Raw genomic sequence first — 23336 nt, 5'->3', positions numbered from 1 at the left:
CATGTCTCATTTCCAGTTGTATATTTTTTGAAGCTATTAACTAAGTACAGGCTCCAAAGGATCAGCTTTCTCAACATCAGTTAAACAGAAAGTAGAATGCTTTTTTTTTTGGAGGGGTAGTTCAGTATAGGCTCTTTTTTAGCTGTAACATTCCTTGAGTCCATATGGATCATAACTTTTCAACCAGTTCGAAGCATTTTTCAGGTAAAAGTTGTTCCAGATGGCTGTGCTCCTAAGTTCCCTCTCACACCACCAGAAGTGTCTGTCTTTGGACTGAAAGTCCATAAGTCTTTAGGGATGATTAGTCATATCTCTCCCCTGCCCATGAGAACATTGCTCCCATATACAAGAAGGCCTCTGAGCAAGGTTTGAAAACATGATCACCATCCCAAGGGCAGGCATCTTGAAATTCCTTCTCACAGCCTGAACCAGCTGGCCCAAACCATCCACTTGCCCAGGTGGCTGGGAGAAATCAATAGCAGAACATGGTCACTGCCAGGGACCCTGCAGAGTGTTAAATCACCTAAGTGCCTTCCTCATAAGGAGTCCTGACAAAATAGAAACAAGGATCAGAAGCAGGCATTCTGAGTTGTTTTTCTTTATGTGTCTCCCTCAGTCATGGAGTTTTACTCAAACATGTCCCTCTTGTGTTTCAGCTGTAAGGAGTACAAAAACCTGAATTCTTTTTTTGCCATCGTCATGGGACTAAGTAACGTTGCCGTGAGCCGCTTAGCACTCACGTGGGAGGTAAGCTTCAGCCAAGATCCAGCTGTGACTTTTGCCTTAAGAATAAAACGCTGGCTCACTGGTGGGCTTTTCTGTAGAATTATCACTCATGTGCATGGAACAATGGAAAAGGTGGGACATTTTGAAGGAGGTGACCTGTCTACTTTTTCAAGTCGTCTCCAAGGATGAATATAAAAAGGCTTTGTCCCTTTGTCCCTAGGGCAAGGGAGGGGGTGTCTGAGCTGCTTGGTCTGCCAAATGTAAATAATTAGAATATTTCTTAGGTATGACATGATTCAACAGCATTTCTTGGTGACTTACAAGGCTTTTGCACTTAGATTCCATTGTTCCCTAGAATGTCTGCTTATTGCTTTTGCAATAAGCTTTATCTATAATTAAGGCAGGACAGAAGATCCATTTTTATCCCAGAAGTCATTTTGCTCCTAGGAGAATTAGCCAGAAGGCCAACTGTTTGGCCAGTCAAGTACTAAGTTTCTCTTTACAGCCTGGCAAGCATGTGTGTGTGTTTGTGTGTGTGTGTGTGTGTGTGTGTGTGTGTGTGTGTGTGTGAGAGAGAGAGAGAGAGAGAGAGAGAGAGAGAGAGAGAGGACAGAGGACAGAGAAGAGAGAGAGAATATGTGTGTACAACAGTTGACTTGCATTTAATTACAAACCAATGTTAAGCAGGTGTATTGAAATTTTCTACAGCAAATTAAGATCCATGATATATTGTGGATTTTGCTAGAGAGTACCTTCATTTCTCATTAGCTATGAAGTCAAAAAGGAGTCAGGCCTTGTCCATGAACTACACAGTTAAAGAAATATTAATCTCTGATAGAACATACAGAAATAGATTCTTACTAAAAATAAAAAATAGCCTGTATGAGGGGGCCAAAGAGAGGGTGAGGATAAGCTAAGAGAAACATCCTTAGCAATGAATCTTAAAGGCTGCTATTGGCTCCTCTGCCTCTTTCCTCTCTTGAAACTTCCCCCCTAGAAACTGTTTTTTGCTTATGTCACTCCAAAATGTTTCCATTGTTTATAGGGCAGGTCCTCACAAGCCCTCCTGTCTTGGATTTCTCTGAAAATTCCAGGCAGATGCAGCACACAGCAGCTCATCCCCTGAATATAGGTATGAGGGAATCTCTGAGGCCTGTGGGCCATGCGAGGATCCGTGCCCAGCCGGTACAATGCTAGGGTGAGTGGTGCCAGTCAGTCCAAGGCAGGTAGCCAGAGGGCAAGCTCCTGCCCTGCTCTGTAGCCCAGGTCCTTGGAGACCTGGAGACCCAGGGTTCCCACCAGGTAGCTTCCTAACTTTTCCCTTCACCTGACCTTTCTAGATTCTCTTCTATCCATAGAGACCGAATGGAAAATCAAAGATAATTCCAAAGGGCCAGAGCCAGAGTACAGTGAGTAGGGAGTTTGCCTTGAATGTGGCTGACCCGGGTTGGATCCCCTACATCCCAGATGGCTCCCCAAGCCTTCCAGGAGTGATTCCTGAATGTAGAGTCCGGGAGTAACCCATGAGCATCACCAGGTGTGGCCCAACACTGCCCCCCCCAAAAAAAAACCAATTCCAAGTCTCCTAGGGTGGTCCCAGAAGTCCAAGTATAGGTCCAACTGGCCAGAGAATGTAGAAACATCATTGAAATTGTCGCGGGGTGGTAGTGGTGGTGTTGTGTGTGTGTGTGTGTGTGTGTGTGTGTGTGTGTGTGAGAGAGAGAGAGAGAGAGAGAGAGAGAGAGAGAGAGAGAGAGAGAGAGAGAGAGGGAGAGGGAGAGAGAGAGAGAGGATTGGAGGAGAGAGAGAAAATGTGTGTATGTCTGAATGCAGCCAGCAAAGAAAAAGACTTAATTGGCCAGTCCATCAGTTTCACTGGGAATAGGAACAAATCCTTCCGTGAGCTTCTATTTTTACCCATGCCTATTGGTGGAAAGAACAGATTAACCTTTACTCATTTATAAGCCCTTATTTATTTTTATTTTTTAATGTTTTTAAATCAGGGAGGATATTCAGCAATGCCAGGGACTGAACACAGGGTCTCACAACTGCAGAGGCTGAGTTTCAGCATTCTGAGTCACAATCCTGGCCCCACAGCTTTGACTTCTTTGTGCTGCCAGTGACTTTTCTTGTAATGATATTTCTTGGTAGGAAGAACTATTGCTCATTGGTGTCTTTGATTTGGTTTTCCCTGCTTGCATTTGCCCACATTCTCTCTGGAACTTCTCAGTGACCTGGTGTATAGCCCAACCAAGGCTGCCTGCAGTATAGGCTGCCTCCTGGCTCAGGAGACTGGCAGTGAAGCAAACATGAAATAGCATTAAACCACATGGCAAAGCACCACATGGAAAGGAAGAAGGAGGGAGATGTCCTGTGTCATGCTGAGTGCCCAGCCATAGCTCTGGCTTCTGTCCACTCTCACCAACTAGTACCTCTCCCAGTTGTGATTTCAAACACTCTGCTGACACTGGGGAGAGGGGAGGGAAGTTGGTACATTCCGTGTTTGCTCCAGTGAGCACACGGTAATAAAGGTGTAATTCAGTAACTGTTTGAGACCTATGCTTGTCACATGTTACTATCTGCCCTGCTATCTCTGACCCAAATGAACCAAGAATTACAGCTCTAACTAAAAATGTCTCTCACCCCAGATCTTAAAAAGCCATCTTTGTGGGGCCGGATGGTAGGGCATTTACCTTGCATGCAGTTGACCCAGGACAACCCAGGTTCAATTCCCAGCATCACATCTGCTCCCTCCAAGCCTGCCAGGAGCGATTTCTGAGTGCAGAGCCAGGAGTAACCTCTGAGCTGGGTGTAGCCCAAAAACAAACAAACAAACAAACAAACAAACAAAAAGTCAACTCTGTTCATGGAAAGCTGTCCCCAAACATGCCAGTTTAGACACTCCAGGTGGGATGAGACTCCAGCACCCGAGAGGCCCAGCCCAGGTTTCATTCCTTTGCAATTTCCTCTTACAAACATTTCTGGGTTTCCTAAATTTTAACTTGTAGGGAGACAAAAGAAAGAAGAATTGCTTGAGAGGGTCTCTTGGATGATGCCATGTGGTAACTAGACTTTTGGTGGTGAGGATGGTTGAATATATACATTTATCTATGTATGAAGCTGTATTCATATGTAGTACTGTAAAACATTGTTACCCTATAAAAATAAAAATAAGGGGCTGGAGAGATAGCATGGAGGTGGAGCATTTGTCTTGCATGCAGAAGATCCTGGCATCCCATAGGGTTTCCTGAGCCTGCCAGGAGCGATTTCTGAGCATAGAGCCAGGAGTAACTCCTGAGTGTGGCTGGGTATGACCCAAAAACAAAACAAAACAAAAATAAATAAACAAATAAATAAATAAAATAAAACCAAAAAAAGGGGGGGGAGAAAAGGAAAATTATTATGAAGGGCTATAGAAGACATGGTAATAATTGTGTTCATGAGACTGTGATGAGAATCCAAGAATGAAAGAAAAGGCAGAGCAAGGAGCCCTTCTCTGGGTTGTAGAGAGATGGGCTGAGGGTGGGAGAGTACCCTATGCAAAGTTGTCCAGGCTGTGATCAGACTTGTCAGGTCTCAGGCTGGCAACAGTGTGGTACCAACTCTGTCTCCTGATGTGGCGTTGATGAAGGAGGATGGTTACACTTTAAAAGACTCAGGACTCAAGAAAAGTACACACCAAGAGATATAAAGGCGTTTAGGAACTGACGTACTGGTATAGATATGCTCAGATGTAGTCAATTGCGCTGAATCATATATCAAAATATTAACACAAGAAATTACTAAATTGCTAAATTACTAAATTGGGGTCAAAGAGAGCACAGAGACTAAGGTGCTTGCCTTGCTCACAGCAAATACTTGCTGCATCCCCAGCACTATTTTAGGAGTAAGCCATAAGCAGAGTGAGGTATAGCATCCATTCCCCAAAATATATTAAATTAAAAATACTAAATTGGGGGGCCAGTGAGGTGGCACTAGAGGTAAGGTGTCTGCCTTGCAAGCGCTAGCCAAGGAAGGACCGAAGTTCGATCCCCCGGCGTCCCATATGGTCCCCTCAAGCCAGGGGCAATTTCTGAGCGCTTAGCCAGGAGTAACCCTTGAGCATCATCAAATGGGTGTGGCCCCAAAAAACAAAAAACAAAACAAAAAATACTAAATTGGTAAATTTGTCCGTTTGGTTTATTTGTTTGTAGTTCATACTTAAGTGCCCAGAGCTTATTCATGGCTGTGAACTCACTTCTGAATCACTGGACTCACTTCTGGCAGTGCTTGGGAAAACATATGGGGTTCCATAGGTCAAATCCTGATTGGTCATGTGCAGGGCAAGCACCCTATGAACTATATATACTATTGCTCTAGCCCCAGAACCACCTATTTTTTTTAGCAGAGCAGAGAACATGTAGCAAAAATAAAGACTTATGTAAAAAAGTAGAAAGATTCTTCTCTGTATTTCCATGAGTTTTAAAGTGGGGAAAATGATTAATTCCAAATCTCTTACTAAAAATACAGTCCTCAATATGAATGATCCACTTCAAAAAGCATTTTATAAAGCATAAGACCAAAGCATCTGTAGTTACTCTTGGTTCAACTAGGTTGACTTTTGAAAAGGCCAGTTCTTTCTCTTCTGCAATATTTTCCTCAGATGACAAGGCAGATTACAATCCAACCTATCTCAGAGATGTTTGATTAAGAGCCTAAAGAAACACATTTCTCTAGAAATGGTAACCCGCGATGCTTGTCTCAATGTGGAATCTGACACATGAGTGTGGCATTTTCATTTCATTAACAGAAACTGCCGAGCAAATTCAAGAAGTTCTATGCAGAGTTTGAAAGTTTAATGGTAAGTGACAGCCAGAGTCTTGGTTCTGTTCCCTGTCTGCATTAATCCAATATCTGATTAGCTGAATTGAAGTTCTCATTTCAGAAATTTCATCTGTCCTTGTATGACTTTAAGAAGTTTATGATCTATTTTAGTGCTGCTAAAACAAGCATGTCTGACTAATGAATGGCACCCTTGGGAACTAACTTAAAGAAGACTTATGTCCCACATAAGGTCAATTTGTGTAGCTAAGAAAAGCAGGGGCATGAGACCCTTTCCGTCCAATGCAAGTCGACCATGGGCTGACCAAAATTATTTCTCCTTTGTTGCCTAGGAGGTATTAACAGACAGAAAAGGAGTGAGTGGGACTTGGCTGGAATTATGGGATCAATTTAGAACAGGAAGTTCAGATTAGCTGTGCCAAGCACAGAGGCAGAAAGTGTAGGCACCCAAGAGGACCTAGGGTCTCAGGAGAAGGGGGGTCTCCTGGTTGTGCTGATTGTACATATTTGCCATCTTATCTGCTCTCAAAGGGACTTTCCACTGGGCCACTGCAGTCACCAATCCTTTCCAAGAAGAAAGGAAAAACCTCTTTTTCCCACATAGGTGGTGGGAAATGTGCTCTGGTGAAAGAATGGGTGTTGGACATGGTATGACTGAAATTAAATCATGAACAATTTTGGAACTCTGTATTCACAGTAATTCAATTAAAATTTTTTATTTAAAAAACTTAATTAAAACAGTAAAATTTGAAAAAAGACCTTTTCCTGTCATTCCTGAAGCTGTTTTACAATACACATCAGTGTTTACCCAATCCTATTATTCTTTTGTAGCTATTATTGATTCACAGTTTCCTGACTGTTGATTGGGCAAGGCTATAGGTGTGGTAGGAAGTAGTGGGAATGGTGTCAGTGTTATTAGTCATTAACCAGCTTCTTTTTGCTTCCTGGAAGGATCCTTCAAGAAATCACAGAGCCTACAGGCTGACGGTAGCTAAACTGGAGCCCCCACTCACCCCCTTCATGCCTTTGCTCATTAAAGGTAATCTCAAGAGAAATAACTACGCTGAGAACTATCATAACAATGTCATTGAGTGAGGGATGTAGAAAGCCTGTCTCGAATACAGACGGGGGTTGGGGGAGGGAAGAGATGGGAGCATTGGTGATGGGAAGGTTGCACCGGTGAAGTGGGGTGTTCTTGTTATGACTGAAACCCAACTACAATTATATTTGTAATCACGGTGTTTAAATAAAGAATTCAGTTCAAAAAAAAAAGAAAGAAAAGAAAATGAATGAGACAAGCGAGTAATAGTTGTGTAGACAAGAGAATGACTAAGAGCCTATGCAGGCTTTCCTTGGAAGGAGTCTCCATCCTTCCTCCTCTTTCTTGCTTTGGCCCCTGAACTCTTCTGAAAGGGCTGGAGAGACTTGAGAGTAAAGCAGAGAGATCATTTGGAAATTTTACTAATCTCAGGTAAAATGTTTTAGAAAGTTAAACACCTAACATAAAAGGGGCCTATTATCAGCTTTTTTTCAACTGCAGTATTATGCAAATCCTCCAGCATAATCTAATGGTGCTTTTGTGCTTTCTTTCTGTGACATATTTCGGTTAGTGATTAGAATGCAACTTTTATTTCTTTGCAGATATGACATTCACTCATGAGGGGAACAAGACATTCATTGACAATCTAGTAAACTTTGAAAAAATGGTACGTACAGTATTATAATCTTAACTACAGTGTTTCTTTTTTAAATAAAATGTGCCTTTGTCGTCATAAAGGAAATCATCTCCATAGAGGCTGCCATGTTAGGAAGGTGAGTGCATGTAAAGAAACTGTGGAAATTTTAGTTCAAATAGGCCTGTTTTATACTGTCAGCTCTCATGTGCTATTGAGTGGTCTCAGTGTGTTGGTTCACAGCAGCAGCCAACTACCTCACTGTGTACTGAATGTTTCAGAATGTTCCATGTTGCTGTTCTATTGGAAGGGTTTGTGGAACTGTATGGCCCAGGATGCCTGAGTCTCTGATGCGTTTAGCCTGATTTGAGTTTATGTGGATAAAAGGCTGTAGTCCACCATGATCATCTCCATGTGAAGAGACTATTTCAATAAAATGCACCCAAGTTAAGAGAGGAAACCTAAAAAATCTTTATAGCACACCTCCTCTTTTGTTTTGGGACCACAACCTGTATTGCTCATGACCTACTTCCAGTTCTGGGCTCATGATCACTCCTAAAAGGGCTCAAAGGGCCATTTGTGGTGCTAGGGAATGAACTGGGAACAGCTGCATGCAAGACAGGAGCCTTAACTGCTATATCTCTTGAGCCCAAACTCTTTTTTTTTTTTTAAGTATTATTGTTTCGTTTGATTTTAGTTTCGATTTCCCAAGTGGTAATCAAGAGACCTGGGACCCTTGCCAGGAAATTTTAGCCAGTCTGGCCAGTGGTTCAATGAGAAGGCCCAACTCGCAGCTCGGCCCAGTGGTACCAGGAAGTACATGGTTCACCTGGCAGTACCAGGAGGGGTGAGGTCTCCAGGGCTATACTCCTATATAAAATGATCAGAGAGCTACTATGTGCCTTGAATTGAAGCCAAACTGGAGTTAATGCATTCCATGTACTATCACTACCTGCCATAAAAAACTTTTTTTTGTATTAACAGTGGAACTAGCATCTCCAATTTTCTATCACTGCCCAATCCACAAATAAAACAATGTTTTTGGCATTAGTTACTTTGCTATTTATTTCTTTATCTTCTGTGAAATGATAAAATCGATCATACCAAAGCCTTTCTTTAGTCACATAGCATAGGTTAGTATAGTGTATTCCATATGGTCTCCCAAGTCAGGAGCAATTTCTGAGTGCATAGCCAGGAGTAACCACTGAGAGTCACCAGGTGTGGCCCAAAAACCAAAATAAAAAAATTTTTTTGAGTTTGTTGGAGGTGGAGATAGATAGATACAAGAACTCCAACACTTACTTTGCATTCCACAGGCCCCAGTTTGAATCCCCAGTAGTACTTACAGTCCCCTAAGCCCTGCCAGAGGTCGCTGCTGATCTCTGTCTGAGCCAGGAGTAATCCCTACACACCATTGTGAGGCAAAAATAGAAACAAATGAAAAAATTAGCTTGTTTAGGCCATCCAGGGGAATTTGAAATGCTCTGCAGCAATCCTGGAAGGACCAGGACCCTCAGCTTTGGGTATGAGCTTATTGCACAGTGCAATCTGACATAGATTCATAGCCAAGGCTGGGACTTCCTCATTGCCATATCTCTCAGGAAGGAGTATATGTGCACCTTCCTCAAAAACATCCTGTCTTGGAGTATCTATATTCATAGGGTTCTTCTCCCACACACACAAAACCACATCAACCAGGACAGGAAGAAGAGCTCTATTTCTATATCATTTTAGTAATTCTTTGATCAACATTAAAAGGTCTGTGCTAACTTTGTATGAAAAAATTAAGCATGGTTTCCCGACTTCTTAAAAAGAAACCTGTTTTCCAGAAATTAAAGACTTAGCAAGGAGCCAGAACCTTCCAAGTGGCTGAGGCAGAAATGTGGATACTGGAACAGCTGAGCCAACTGCTGTACTGTAAAATTTGCAACTGCACAGGGGTTAAGAAGCGGGGCTTCCTAGAGATTGGACCAAGACTTAGAACGTTTGATCAAGAAAGTGAACTAGGTTGAACAAATAGAAGTTATGAAAAAAAATTCATCAAGGATGATAGAAGTTGTTTTATTGTATTTTTTAGATCTTGATGTCTTTTAAAGGTAGAATCAGGATCATATGCAATGGCTATTGGGTCCCCTTTTCCCCTTGAAAGCAAAGGATTCTTACATGGTGAGCTGTGAGGGTCAAGGTCTACACAGTTTATTATTACTGAGTCTACTTAATTGAAAATAAACCAGACCACTGAGATAGCAGTTTAACTGTAATGTGATGGAAACTTAATATTGAGAGCCTTCTTTTGTGCAAGAGAGTTGGGATCCACACCTGGCTGTGGGGTCAGGGAACCATATGTGATTCAGGGGATCAAACTCAGGTCTGTCCTACTTACTTGGAAGACAAGAACTCTATCTCTACAGCTCCAGTTTCTTTCTTGCTCAATTTAGACTTCAAGTGAGAGACAGGGCAGGGTAGTCACTGAAGGGGCAGAGAACAGACTTGAAACCCCAAGTTTGATCCCCAGCATGCTCCTCTGAGCATAACTGTGAATGACCCTGTCACTCCAGAACTGCTTACTCAAGCACCAAACTGGGCAAGTATCACCAGAAGTGGCCTCAACCCTTGCACATGTCTGGCAAAACTCTGAATCCCAGTGAGCAAAAGGTTAAGTGATCCTGATAACCCTGCTCTGGAAAGTAGTCAAGATATCAGACTTTTCCTCCTGTTATTTCACCAGCCACAGGGCCAAGATCACGAACCCCAAGTTTCATTTCCACTGGAGTGGAGGATCATCCTGCTCCCATTTAGGGTTTTTGCCTTGATCACATTCACTGCTCAGCCCAGGTTTGATCAGCCGGAAACTTGGGCATGTGAAAATAGGACTGTTTCTCTCTTATTTATTATCTGTGTAACCCATTGACTGTTAGAGACTTCTGTGGCAATAAATGAGTAGAAAACAAAGGATACTTAAAAAAAAATCCATCTCCTGAACTCTAAGCTTTACTTTATATTTTGTTTTGCTTTGTTTGGAAGCCAAACCCAGTGATGCTCAGGTGTTACTCCTGACTCTGCATTAAAGAATTACTCCTGGAGTTGTTCAGGAGACCATCTGGGATGCTAGGGATTGAACATGGGTTGGCCATGTGCAAGAAAAGCACCCTAACAGCTTTTCTATTACTATTTCTAGTACTATTCCTCTAGCCCCAACCTAATATAATTTTTTTTATTAATCATTTCAGTAAAAAATTTAATCTTATGATTTTTCTTTATGACTTAGATGTGGTGGTTGGGAGAGGAAGAAAAGATGGAATATTAAAAATTGTCTCCAGGTTTTTTCAATTGGTTTGGACTCACCTGGCTGTGTTGCTAACTTTCTCTGCCATGAACTCTTTAGCTCCTGACATCCCAACACCCTGTCTTCTGTCTACATTTATCTCTGGATGATTGCAGTTTGCTTAGTAAATGATAGGGGAGCAGAAATCGTCCTGTACAGGCCAAGATCAATACTGCTTCCAGTCATTCTTCACCATGACCAAGATAACATTAGAGCCAGAATGATAACATAGTGGTTAGAGCATTTGCCTTGCACATGGGTGAACCAGATTCGGTCCCTGGCATCTCATACAGCTCCTAATCCTGCCAGGAGTGATTTCCGAGCACAGAGTCAGTAATAACCCTAGAGAGCAGCTGGGTGTGGCCCAACAACCAATAAAGAAATAGCTCTGGTAGGCTTTGTGGGGTTCTGGGATTCAGTATCCCCCTCATCTCTCTCCCTCACTCCCCAGAGTCTCTGCCAGGGCAGAAGTCACCAGGGTAGCCAGGAACACAGATGCCTTTTCTTGATGGCATTTTTTGTTGTCACAGCAAACCCCCTTGCCAAGCCCAAGTCCTTTTATTTTTGAACCTCTTCACCTTTGAGGTATGAAATGAGGATTAGAGAATTTTTTGCATATTGGCTTTCAGGATTTATGTGTATGAACAAAAAAAAAAAAAGAATTCACACGCTGATCCTTCTGCAAAAGAGAAAAAGCAAAGCAAAGCAGACATTCTCTCTTTTGGGGGGAGCATAAAGGAGTATTCAAAAAATGTTTGAATAAAGCCCTTTGTGGCTTTCTGTGGCATACATGAATATTTATAACATTTCAGAGGTAGGCTAGCAATCCTAGTAAGAGGATAATATGCTGCCAGCTGCCACTGCCCTGGACTGCTTAAAACCAGCTGATAGCCACAGTCGTTACTGTGGTAGAAGGTCGCTTCTGTTGCAGATGTTCCATATTTAGGCATGTTTGTGTGTGAATATTGCTTCTAAGATAACCATTTCTATTTAAAATAAGAAACCTGGAGCAAGCTTTTACACTTCTGAGAACACTGACAGAAGCGAATTCATTAAGGACAGAAAATGTTTTGAATCCCTTTATTTTTGTATCATCCATCATGTCACTACATAATTAACAGCAATATGTTTTCTATCACTGATAATATTATTAGAGTCCTGGAGTGAGCACGAGATTGGTTAACTCAAGTTATAGAAGAAAACAGACTTCGAGTAAAAACCTAAACGTTCCGGTCCACCTAAATCCCAAAGCTTTTTAACACAACAGAATTCTACTTTGAAAGTATTCTTACTTTATAGCTTTCAGAAACTGGGCTAAAATGTACATTTTTCCCTAAAAGGTGTGTTTTAAAACAATACACTATGTATAGAGTGCCCAAGCAAGGACATTCACTTGGAACTATAAAACAATGCAAAAAAAAATCTATTCTTGGCCTTTATGTAAAAAGCATATGTAATTGAGAAGAAAAACATAAATTTATGTAATGTTAAAAATTAACAGAAGATGTAAAACGGTTCACAGTAACACTCAAAGGGGTATCAAAAAGCAAAATATTGAGAGAGGTAATTCTGTGCAGCATATTAAATACAGTAGCTTAATATAGCCAGATCCAGGCTTGTGACCATGAGCTCCTGTCCAGTCTCACTTCACACTTTGTTTGTGAACTCAGGTCAAGTTGGTGAAACTCATCTTCTATCTTTTCCTTCCTGCCTCCAAGCCATTCTGTCTCCTGAAATTGTCTCTGTCCTATTCTTAACCTGACTTCTCTTTCCTCATTACTGAGGGCTCAGCTCATGGTTTCTGTCCTCAGAGTGGTCATTCTTTCCCGACCAGACTTCAAACATCCTTCAACGCTCCACACCCAGCACTCTCCAGCAGATGGCCTGATGGGTCCTGTTGCTGGTCTCACATCTGCAATGATCTTGATTTTGTTCTTTATTCTCTGCCTCCTCTCCAAGAGTGTAAGGGTGCTGCTCCCAGTTCTTTGTTTGGTCCACTGAGTTCCTCTAGCATGAAAGAAGTAGCGTAAAGTAAAAAATTAGCTCATTTTGTTCCAGTGTCAGACTTTGTGAGATAGGACAGTGTCCTAAGGCATTTTAATGGGTTTTTAGTAACAAATTTCATCCACAAATACTATTTTATTGTATTGTAATCTATGGTCCAAGTCCAAGTGTTTATTATGGTTCTATGTTAACTTTTCCCTTGTTTTGGACATTTATCTCTGTACTGGTCCTTTTGTAACCCAGGACTCAGGATATACATCATCTTTTCAGTCATTCTAAATTTATTTAGTATTTGGCAGGGGAAGAGTTGAGTTACATGCTTAGGACTTACTCCTATTTCTGTGCCCAGGGATCACTTATAGCAGGGCTCACAGGACCGTCTGTGGTGTCTGGGATCCAACTGCCTCCAATCTCTCTGGCCCAGTCAATCTGTTTTGAACAGAAAGAGAAACACCTGAGGGTAGTTCCTTCCCCGTTTGCCTCATGTTCTCCTTCTGAGCCCCTTCCTCAATCTTCCCCTGTGAGTTCCTATCTGGAGGAAAATCCATCAACCTGCTGGGAGAGGAACTATAGAAATAGCTTTATTTTTGCAATTAAGCATTGAAGTAATAATTAGAATTGCTCTAAGATAACAAGAAAGATAATGACTCTATGGCACTGGAAGTCAGAGTCCCAAAAGGAGTGAACACACTAGCTAGCTAAGGGGCTGCTTTCTTGGGGAGAATCCTGCATGACCAGACACTGAGGGGCTAATTCTCAGCTGAAAGGCAAAAGGTGCTGGAGTCAGGGAAGGTGTAAGGCTTCTGACATGCTTCTGTACTTATGTGACAGTCTTTCATAACCTACAATTCAAGAACCTTCTGCATGTGTGTGTTTGGCTTTCTTGGCCCCTCAATTGCACATTGCTGCTTTAATAATCCAGTTGTTAATGGGAGTACCCTAAGCCTTGTGTTTGGTACGAAAAAAAAATGAAAGAAGAAAAGACGTGAGCTCTGTTTGCAGTCTTCAGGAATTTTCTCACTGGACTGACTTTACCAGAAAGTTCCCTGGCCTGTTCCAAGAGGGCCACCTGTACCCTTCTTTTCCCCCCAGGATTGCCAATCCAAAGACCAGCATCTTGGCTTTCTTGTTCTAGCAGTTGGATTTTAGAGCCCATATCTTTCTCAATTTGATTTCTTCCCACATTAACTGAGACCACCCAAAAGGAAGCTGCCAGTCCCTGTTAATGGGGACAAGGGAGACCTAAGTCCAGGCTAACTGCATGGTTTTGCAAAGATACAAAGAATTCTCCTGTGTTCTGCATCTCTCTTTTGATGGAGACATTAACTGCATGTCTCCAGAAAAAGCAGCTGAGGCTTGGTGGCAGCTCAGCAAAACAAAGTAAGAGGCACCATTTACTACAAAGCAGGTCAATTCCCACCAGTCACATCGCCTTTTAAAATCTGGAGACTAAGGAGAACTCAATAGACTGGAGCTCATGCTTAGCAAGTGGGAGGCTCAGCTCTAAGCCTCAGCACTGCTTCAGCCTCAAAAGCACCTCCAGAAATGACTTCTCAGCACAGAGCTGGGAATAACCCCTTAGAAATTCCTGAGTATGGATCTAAACCTGATGGGGCACGGGGTAGGTAGGGTTGGTGGGTGGAGAGGGAATAAAAGCAAAAACAAAAAACCTGGGAACTAGATGTCTGGCATCATCCTGATCAATGAAGAGAAATTACAATTCTTTATACCTTCTAATTGGATTCATTTAGGACCTCACCCTAGTGAGGGTCCAAACAAAGAGACTGGAGGGAGAACAAAGTTATTTCAAAATGGCAAGGATAGTTCTGATAAATGAACTGCTGAGAAGTAGAAGAGGCTGTGTTTGGGAGGACCATATTCTTTATGGCAGCCACAGTCCTAGTGGTTGGCAACGCCCTGAAACTGTATGCAACCTGAAAGGAGCTGAGGAGGTGATTGACATATTTTATTCAGCACCAGGAAAGAGCATTATAGTTGGGTATAGTTATTAGGAACATATTTAAAAATTGCTCCAGCATTCCGTACTATCTCCTCAACCTTCCAGGGGTGATTTCTGGATATCAAGCCAGGAGTAAGCCCTGAGTATTACCAGGTATTCCCTATCTCCCTTGCAAATTGCTTGTTTCAGATTGAAAAGATAGTATAGGAGCCTTGCAAACTGGGGATCAACTCCAGTTTGATCCCCAGCACTGAATAAGATCCTCTGAACTCTACCAAGGGCTCACTCCTGAGCAGAGAGCAAGGGATAATCCTGAGCACTGCCAGATGTGGGTCTCCCCTAAAAAAAAAAAAATCCCAAATTGCTGTCAATGGGTGCCCAAAAGGATGGGGTCCAGGTGGCATACTTACCTCTCCTTCCCCCTGGGAAAGTAAATTTAAAGGGGGCCACCCCCTGTTTTGGGGTTTTTTTTTCCTATTACTGGATCATTGTGCAGACCTCACAAAGGAAAAGAATGGACCTCATTGCAAAGCCAGATTTGGATTTCAAAGTTAAACTGAAGTTATCTTTGAGTACAATTAAAAAGGATACGTCAAAATTAAAACCATTGTTAAAATTAATCAAAGATTTAGAAAGGTAGAATGAACTCGAGAGCTGGAAATTACTGATTTAAACAATTGTTCTCACATTTTAAACTACATAATGAGCTAAAAATTATGAAGCCTTAGTATAGCTGTAAAGAGTAGTCTTAAACCAAAGTCAGAATGAAATGTTTTAGCTTTCAAAACTAAAAAGCAGAACAATTACTCCCTACAAAATCGTATAGGAAGAGGTTTCTGACCCCTGCTAATTGTTTTATTATTCTTCAGAGGGCCATACTGGCAGCATTTCCCAGGGTTTTCAGTAATTACACTCCATTCAATATCTGAAGAATTACAATAATTCTACACGGAATATACTTGTGCCCTTCAAATGCAGAGCCTTTAGGAAAGTGAAAAAACAACTTAAAGTAAATTAGCAGGAAAATTATCATAGTTACTGTTTATTTCAGGGCTCTATATATCAGAGGCTAATTGTACATTGTATGTTACATTTTCTTGGAGGTATTTGTAATATATTTCTCATGCTGCTCAGCATGCTGGTTTTTAGGACCCGTTATGAAAGTGAAGTTCGAACTATTTCCATGGCCTCTTTGTGGATGAGAAATTGTCTGGTACGGACCCACTCAACAATTGTCAGACTGCACCGAGCAGCAGTGTTCAGGAAAGGGATGTTTGAATGGCCGTATATGTGTATTTGTAAAGCTTTAAACTCTTTCATAATTTTTTCCCTGACAAGCAAGTTGATTTTTTTAAATTAACACTGCATAGGTTTTCTGAAAGCTATTATCAGTGCATTGTCAAGCCAAGAGTCTAGAGAGAAGACACGACAGCTGGAATTACACAATCACACAGAGATCCAATCCTTTCCTGACTTGTCACTTTTTTCCCCGGTGTTGGAATTAAATCTTCTATATCTAAGGGACCCTGCGTTTTTAGAGTTTGAGCAGCAAAAGTGACCTGACACAATGCCTAGAGTTGTGGGGGAAGTCATGTTCCTAGTTACTGTTAAAATTTTATAAGCAACACTGGGTGAAGAACTGGTGCTGAGGTCTCCCCGATATTTTCCCTCATGTTTCTGCTCTTCTTTTTTCCTCTCGTAATTTTGTCTGTATAGAATACAAAAGCCTCACAATAGCAGCCAAAACTTTACAAAGAGAGGAGGGAGTGATAGTTTAAGCCTTGCTTGCAACCGACCCAATCTTCAACATCCCAGGTAGTCCACAGAGCAGTACCAGGAGTGATTCTTGCGTGCAGAGCCAGGAATTATCCATGAGCACTGCTGGGTGTGACCCAAAAACAAACAAAAGAAAAAAAAACTTTTACAAAAAAAATCAAGATCACACAAATTAACAATGTTTAAAACGTTATTTTGCAGCTGATATACTTATTTCAAGATTTTATATTTTTTAATCCAGCTGTGCTTATGGCTTACTCCTGGCTCTGTGTATATTGTTCCTGTGGTGCTCAGGAACCAGGTGTGATACCTAGGACCACCCTGGGGTTGGCCACATGTAAGACAATCTGTGTTTAGTCCCTGTGCTTTTTCTCTAGTCTTTTCAAGATTTTTTAATAGTGGGCCACACCCAGAGATGCCCTGATGGGGGCTCTACCTGATGATGAAGGGGCTGGAACTCAGAGCTTTAAGCATGCAAGCATGTGTTCTACCACTTGTATGGTCTCCCAGGTCCCTAATAGGTTTTCCATGTAAGTGGTGTGGAAATCAGTCATAATAAGGTAAGAAAATTTCAAGTCACAGTAAAATATAAATATATAAAGTTCGACTTTAGTCTATAAAAAATGAGGCCGGCGAGGTGGCACTAGAGGTAAGGTGTCTGCCTTGCAAGCGCTAGCCAAGGAAGGACCACGGTTCGATCCCCCGGCGTCCTATATGGTCCCCCCCCCAAAGCCGGGGCAATTTCTGAGCACTTAGCCAGGAATAACCCCTGAGCATCAAATGGCTGTGGCCTGAAAAACAAACAAACAAACAAACAAACAAAATCATGCTTTTTAAATACTGGTTGCCCTGTGCGAAATGAGACTTATATTTTTACTTTACTTTGAGTATTTTCTGGATTTATAAGATGTGCATGTGTTTGTGTTACGCTCTAAAATAAAGCTATAGAAAAAAGAATGGATGGAAGAAGGAAAGGAAGAAAATAAAACTTACCTTTAAAAAACATACCTTTGCTGGAAGACTAAAAAGACAATAATGCACAGTGAATAGACAAATGACAAAGTGGAATATATTCACTATGGGTATCCAGATCATAATAATCTAGAAAACCAAATTCTAGTGACAAATTACATTGCAAATTCACAATGACTTCCAAAGCAAGATGGTGAAAATTATGCCCCACAATAAAATAGTCTCAGGAAATGTTAGATTGCCTTGGGGGGGGGGGGTCCCACACCTGCCACTTCTAGTGATGCTAAGGGGTTACTCTTGGCTCCATACTTAGAAATCACTCCTGGTGGTAGTTGGGGGAAACATATGGGGTGCTGAGGAAAGAACCTAGTTTGACTGCATGTAAGACAGATGCCGTACACGCTGAACTATTGCTCTGGCCCCTAGATTGTTATTTTGTATCCCGAAGAAGAAGCAAATATTAGACAAGACTTCTATCATTGGTTATTCCTTACCTGAAAAATGCCAAGTATGAGTGGCTGCCTCTATATAGTAATTAAACAGGTTTCATATCAGTCAGCTGCCTCTGGAAAGACAACACCTCAGAGTGGGCTACTCTTCATGGTGCCAGATATTGCTGAAATAAATCATAGTTTGTTTTTTTGTTTTCTTTTTGAATTCCATGCTAAGCTTACTTAAATATCAGTCTTTCTTTTTTCTTCTTTTTAGCGCATGATTGCAAATACTGCCAGAACCGTGAGATACTGCAGGAGCCAGCCCTTCAGTAAGTAAAATACCATAGCATGTTGCAGTGTGAGGCTTGGTGATAAAGTTTTTTAATGAGACTATTGTGACATTAGAAATCAGGATAGCATTTGACTGAATGGAAGAATCTTGCAGCCACACATTCATGGGATCCATGATCCTTAGGGATTGTAAAACCAGAATTACTTCCATTGTGAAAAAACTAGATACCACCAGGGCATATGTTTATGAATGAATTTCAGAAGAATTAAATTGGCCTTTCCAGTGCGATTAGAGATAGCTGTAAAAGGATTGCCACCAAATCCTGTCTCAAATCAATGCTCTTTGTGACTCACTGCTTGATGCTGAGGTTGAGAAACTCAGATCCACCCTTCATGTCATTTATTAATGGGGAAAGATAATATGTATTGTCTCTCAGGGTGTGAGAGATGCTATGTGTGTAGTACATTGGTAAAAAAAAAAAGGTCCTTTAAAAGGAATTTCTATTCATGTTCACCTGTTGCCAGGTGAATATAGTGATTTATTCTTAAAAATGAACTTAGAGCACCATAACTGGTATGACACAGTTCTTTAGTGTACAATGGTCTTACCAAGGAATAATGACATTTATTATGTTGGGAATTTAGTGGCATCTTTGCCACAGATCATACCAGATCTATCAATGCTACTGTTTCTTTTGAACTGAGATTTTGCAGGACAGGAAAAGTTTACATGGAACTTGGAATTTCAAGTTCCATTGGAACTAGAAGTGAGGAGGTGGCCCCACCTGAAATCAGTGAAATGTGTGAGTCACTTGAAGACAGTTGACTCATGAAGTAACATGATCATTCGAAGGGATGTGACTCGGAGGCTACAAATATCATCTCTTCCAATAAATCTAATATTTCGACTTGGAGATTCTTATCTTGCTAATTAAAAGCTAGGGCATGTTCCTCCTAGCAAGAGACTGGCCCCCAAAGCAAAAATATGCTCACAAGGGCTGCCAGAACTACTAACTATTCCTTCTTCTATGGATATTTCAGAAAAATAATTTTGGCCTGGGAAGCAAGTAGACCTTCAAAAACATGGATTCAAATAATTGCACCTCCTGTTCCTTCAAAAACGAGAATAGTCTTGCACATTATGAACCGTTCATGCCAAGATTAAGTGGTCTCATCTTTTCATCTAACCATTTACTGGGTATATAAAGGCATGATCACAAAGCAGTGAATATGAGAGTATAAAAGTGATTCCTACCAGTCTACAGACAGGGTTTATAATCTATAATCAGTAGCCTTTTAGGAAGGTTTAGGAAATTTCTGAAATGTTCTGCACAAAATTTTGTCCCTGATCAGGTGTGTAGACTTGAGAAGGTCCTTTAAGGTATCAGGAATCAGAGCCACCATGTACAATATAGAATAGGCCTCATTTTATGAGTCTCATTGGAAGTAAATCCTACATTTTTCTACATCTTCTAGAATAGGGAGAATGGTGGTAGTGGATGGGGGGAGGGAGGATTATTAGATTTTTATAATCTCCACTGAATTTGTTGAAGTTATCAGTAACTGCTGGTAAACAACAGCTGCTCAGCTCTGAAGTCAACAATCTATAGATAAAGCTGTAAGAATAGATCCATAAACATTGTGGGAATATGTACAATGTAATTACAGTATATTATACATGTAAAGTACACTGCCAGTAAGAAGCAAGGAAATGAAACACTGTGGTATTATTTATATGTGATAATTACACTGATGAGTTTCTTCTTAGAGCAAGCAAGGGCCTTTGTAGCTCTGCTCTGCTATTCTGCGCTCAGACCTGCAGTGTGCCCCTATCCCTCATGCAGATGGCATTCACATAGTCTTGGGAGCGGTGTGTGGATTTAAGAAAAGGGCATGGACCAGAGAGTGCAATACACTACAGTGGAAGGGACATTGGTCCAGAGTCCAGACAGTCTGGCTGGGCCAATCCCACTTTCCCACTCTGCCAAGCTGACTATGCCAGGAGCCGTGGGACAGTAGCAGAGGGGTGGATCTGAGCAAAGCAGTCTCCTCCTCTCCTGCTTTGACAGAATGGTGCAGTTTCAAAATAGGGTGAGTTTTCAGGAAAATATCTAGAAGTTTCTAATTCTAAAAAAAAAATAGGAAGCTCTGTGAACTAGGGTTACAGATTCTCATGTGATCGGAACTGAGCAGTCACATCAAGGGGACAGGCCCCTGCTTCCATTTCACCATCAACCTTGCTTCTTCCTGCCCAGCCACAGGCAGACCACTTAAACTTCAGAGCTCTGTGGCTCACTGGCTTGGAGATGGTGGAAATTGGGGGTGGAGGGCTGCCAGGGGGCCAAAAAGTAGGATTAGAGCTGAATGGTGATGGGAATTTCAGACAAAGGTCATCAGAGAATCAAAGGTCTTATTGAATTTCTGACTTCAGCCAGATGTTATTTTTTTCCCTTTCTGAATATGGACAGTCTCTAAGAATGTGCAGTTTTTTTTATAATGATGCATATTTTATGCAAGAATTAAGAGGAATCAGACTGGCTAGTCTCTGTGTCTTGCTTCTCTTCAACTCAGGTATAATGGGTCTTGGTTAAAAGCTAATGAAAACTATATCCTTTGCTTTTAGTCCTCATCAGGATCAAAGGGGGCAGAGGCCAGAGTATGAGACACAGGTGGAGTGGTGAGGGATGGAATTTTAATGCATAACCATGGTCTCACTCAGGAAATGCTTTCACTTCTTTTTGCTGACGTTTATTTTTCCTCTGTGCAATGAATGCAAAGGAAAATAACCAAAATAGGTGATTTCTGTGAAGAAAAGAAGGAAACTGAACAACCAAGTGGAAGTATTTCATCGAACCTGCTGTGGGGAAAGGGCTTGAGGGAATACAAGAATCTGATGTACATAATAAGTGGCTGAAGAAAATAAAGCTGTATCTTTTATGCATATATTATACATGGCCAATTCTGTGCTTTTCTCTTTTAACAGATCTTGATGCAGCCCAGGCTAATAAGAACCATCAGGATGTCCGGAGTTATGTACGGCAATTAAATGTGATTGACAACCAGAGAACGTTATCACAGATGTCACACAGATTAGAGCCTCGTAGACCATAGACATTTAAAGTGCCAGAACAATGGTTGGTCTCCAGTCTACAATCTTTCAAAAAAATTGTCATTTATGCTACTACTGATGTGTGATCCCTAGAGAATTTCTACAAAACAAGTAAAAACACTTCCTGAGATTTCTCAGGGCAGAACTCAGCTTACCAGCATCATGATGAGAGAAGAAATTATTTGACTTGCATAAAGCTTGCACTCTCTAGCTTAGGAATGTCCATTTTGTAGCTACCCTATTTCATTTCCAATTGTGCCATCTTACTGCCACATAAAGTGAGGCCCACAAGAAGAGTGTGATAGAAATTTCATTGTTTAAACAAATATTCATTCAGTCCCTAGACATTTTTTCTAGAAATGTTGACAGGTCAGATGTTGCTACACATGGGATTTATTTGGATATATCAGTGGCAGGAGAGTTTCATAATTTTTAAGTCAGCATCATAATTTGAAGCATGGGGTTCTGAGAAGGTGTTGAGGAAGCACATAAGACCAAATTTCATCTTCATAGACTTAACCTCTGACAGAAATGAAACTGATTACATTACCATAAAACAATATGGCTACTTTGATCATTTTGGAGGACTGTTCTGTAATTTTAGAATGATATATGGAATAATATTTATGTTTACAATGTGACTTTTATAAACCTATAAATCAGGATCACACATGTAGGAATTCCACTAGGAAACTCTAAGGTTTTTAAAATGGCCAGAATTAAGGTTAAAAATAAAAACATTTCAGAAGAGCACAATATGCACAAAACATTTTTCAAATTAAAATATTTTCCTGGGCATTAAAAACCTTTACTATTGGCTAACTATTGTTACTAATTTAAAAAATACATATTTTCTGGATTTAAATGTTATTACAAATAATTTTAAGCAATTATTTTGCACTTTCAAATAGATTGTAAATAGTTCATTCAATCAATGGTATAGAGTTATTTATTTGCAACATAATACTGTGCCAAATAATTACTTTATTTATTTTACTTAGTATATAATTTTGAATACATTTTTCTTGGTTTTCATAATTGGGCTACCTTAATGTGTAGGAATTGTATGTATGTATATCTCCTGTACAGCTAGTATCTTCATTAAATATAATTGTTAACTAGAAATTGTGTTGTTCTCAATTCCTATAGTGTGGGAGGGATGACCATCGGTATGAGAAAATCTTGGGCATTCTAAAATTGAAATAAGATGTCTATTCCCTCAAAATAACCCTTATAAAATATTTCGTTTAGTAGGTTTTAGTATATTTACAAGATTCTACAACCTTCATTTCTGTTGTCTCGAGCATTCTCCACATTCCTACAAGGAATTTCATACCTTGCTAGTAATGCTCATAATCATTTCTCATTCTATTCTGCCACTTCTTACAAGGCATAAATTTCTTTCTGTTTCTTAGTTTATGTTTTTTGACACTTAATATACCATATATACTTGAGTATAAGCCGACCTGAGTATAAGCCAATTCCCCAAATTTTACCCTAAAAACTGGGAAAACTCAAGTATAAGCTGATGTGAAAAATGTAGCAGCCACTGGTAAATTTCAAAAATAAAAATATATACCCCAAACAATAATAAACAGTGATTTAGAAACCAGTAGGTTAAATGTTTTTCAATATTTATTGCTAAAGAAAAACTTAACTAGCAACAATAACTTTAAAACTTTAAATAAAGTGAAGAAAACCATAGCTTAACAGGTAATCAAGCTAAATCACTAAGGATTCCTCCTCCTCCTCATCTGTATGTCCAAATAGAACTTAAGTTGTATCTGATATGAGGGTATCAGCATAAAATTTTATCATCACTGAATTCGCAGTTATCATCATGATTACTGTTATTGCTCTCATACAAAGCGCAGAGTATTGTGGGTTAAATAGTTCAGTGGCATCCAGTTCAGTTCAGCCACCTACCTCTTCAGCTCAGCAAGGACTTGTGGACTGAGCAGAAGCACCACCCCCTCCAGCAGACGGCAGAAGACTGGAGACAACGTGCATTTGATTCGGTACATGTGACCCTATTATAAGCCAAGTTCGGGTTTTTCAGCACAAATTTTGTGCCAGAAAAGCTCGGCTTATACTCAAGTATATAGATAAGGGGAGCAACATAATATGACCTTTGCATAATATTTTCAGATTTCTTCCATATATATATGGAAGTTTTCTATATATATATAGATATATATAGATAGATAGATAGATAGATAGATATAACTTGTATCAGTACTTTATT

At 40.5% G+C, this 23336-nt stretch overlaps 1 protein-coding gene across 2 annotated transcripts in view; it reads left to right on the top strand.

Moving 5' to 3' along the window:
- The window catches only part of RAPGEF4 (Rap guanine nucleotide exchange factor 4), a 344824-nt gene extending 322616 nt beyond the window's left edge, over positions 1-22208 (top strand). For both annotated transcript variants that reach the window (XM_049773530.1, XM_049773531.1), the window contains 6 exons: positions 657-747; positions 5516-5566; positions 6499-6586; positions 7189-7253; positions 17966-18020; positions 20966-22208. In XM_049773530.1, coding sequence (XP_049629487.1) covers positions 657-747; positions 5516-5566; positions 6499-6586; positions 7189-7253; positions 17966-18020; positions 20966-21093 — 478 coding nt within the window. In that variant the 3' untranslated portion in view covers positions 21094-22208. The remainder of the gene's footprint in view (positions 1-656; positions 748-5515; positions 5567-6498; positions 6587-7188; positions 7254-17965; positions 18021-20965) is intronic.
- Positions 22209-23336: the final 1128 nt, after the last annotated feature.

The sequence above is a fragment of the Suncus etruscus genome, chromosome 5, assembly GCF_024139225.1.
Source record: "Suncus etruscus isolate mSunEtr1 chromosome 5, mSunEtr1.pri.cur, whole genome shotgun sequence".
Lineage (NCBI taxonomy): Eukaryota > Metazoa > Chordata > Mammalia > Eulipotyphla > Soricidae > Suncus > Suncus etruscus.
The sequence above is the reverse complement of the archived record's forward strand: the minus strand, read 5'-3'. Positions and strand labels throughout refer to the sequence as shown.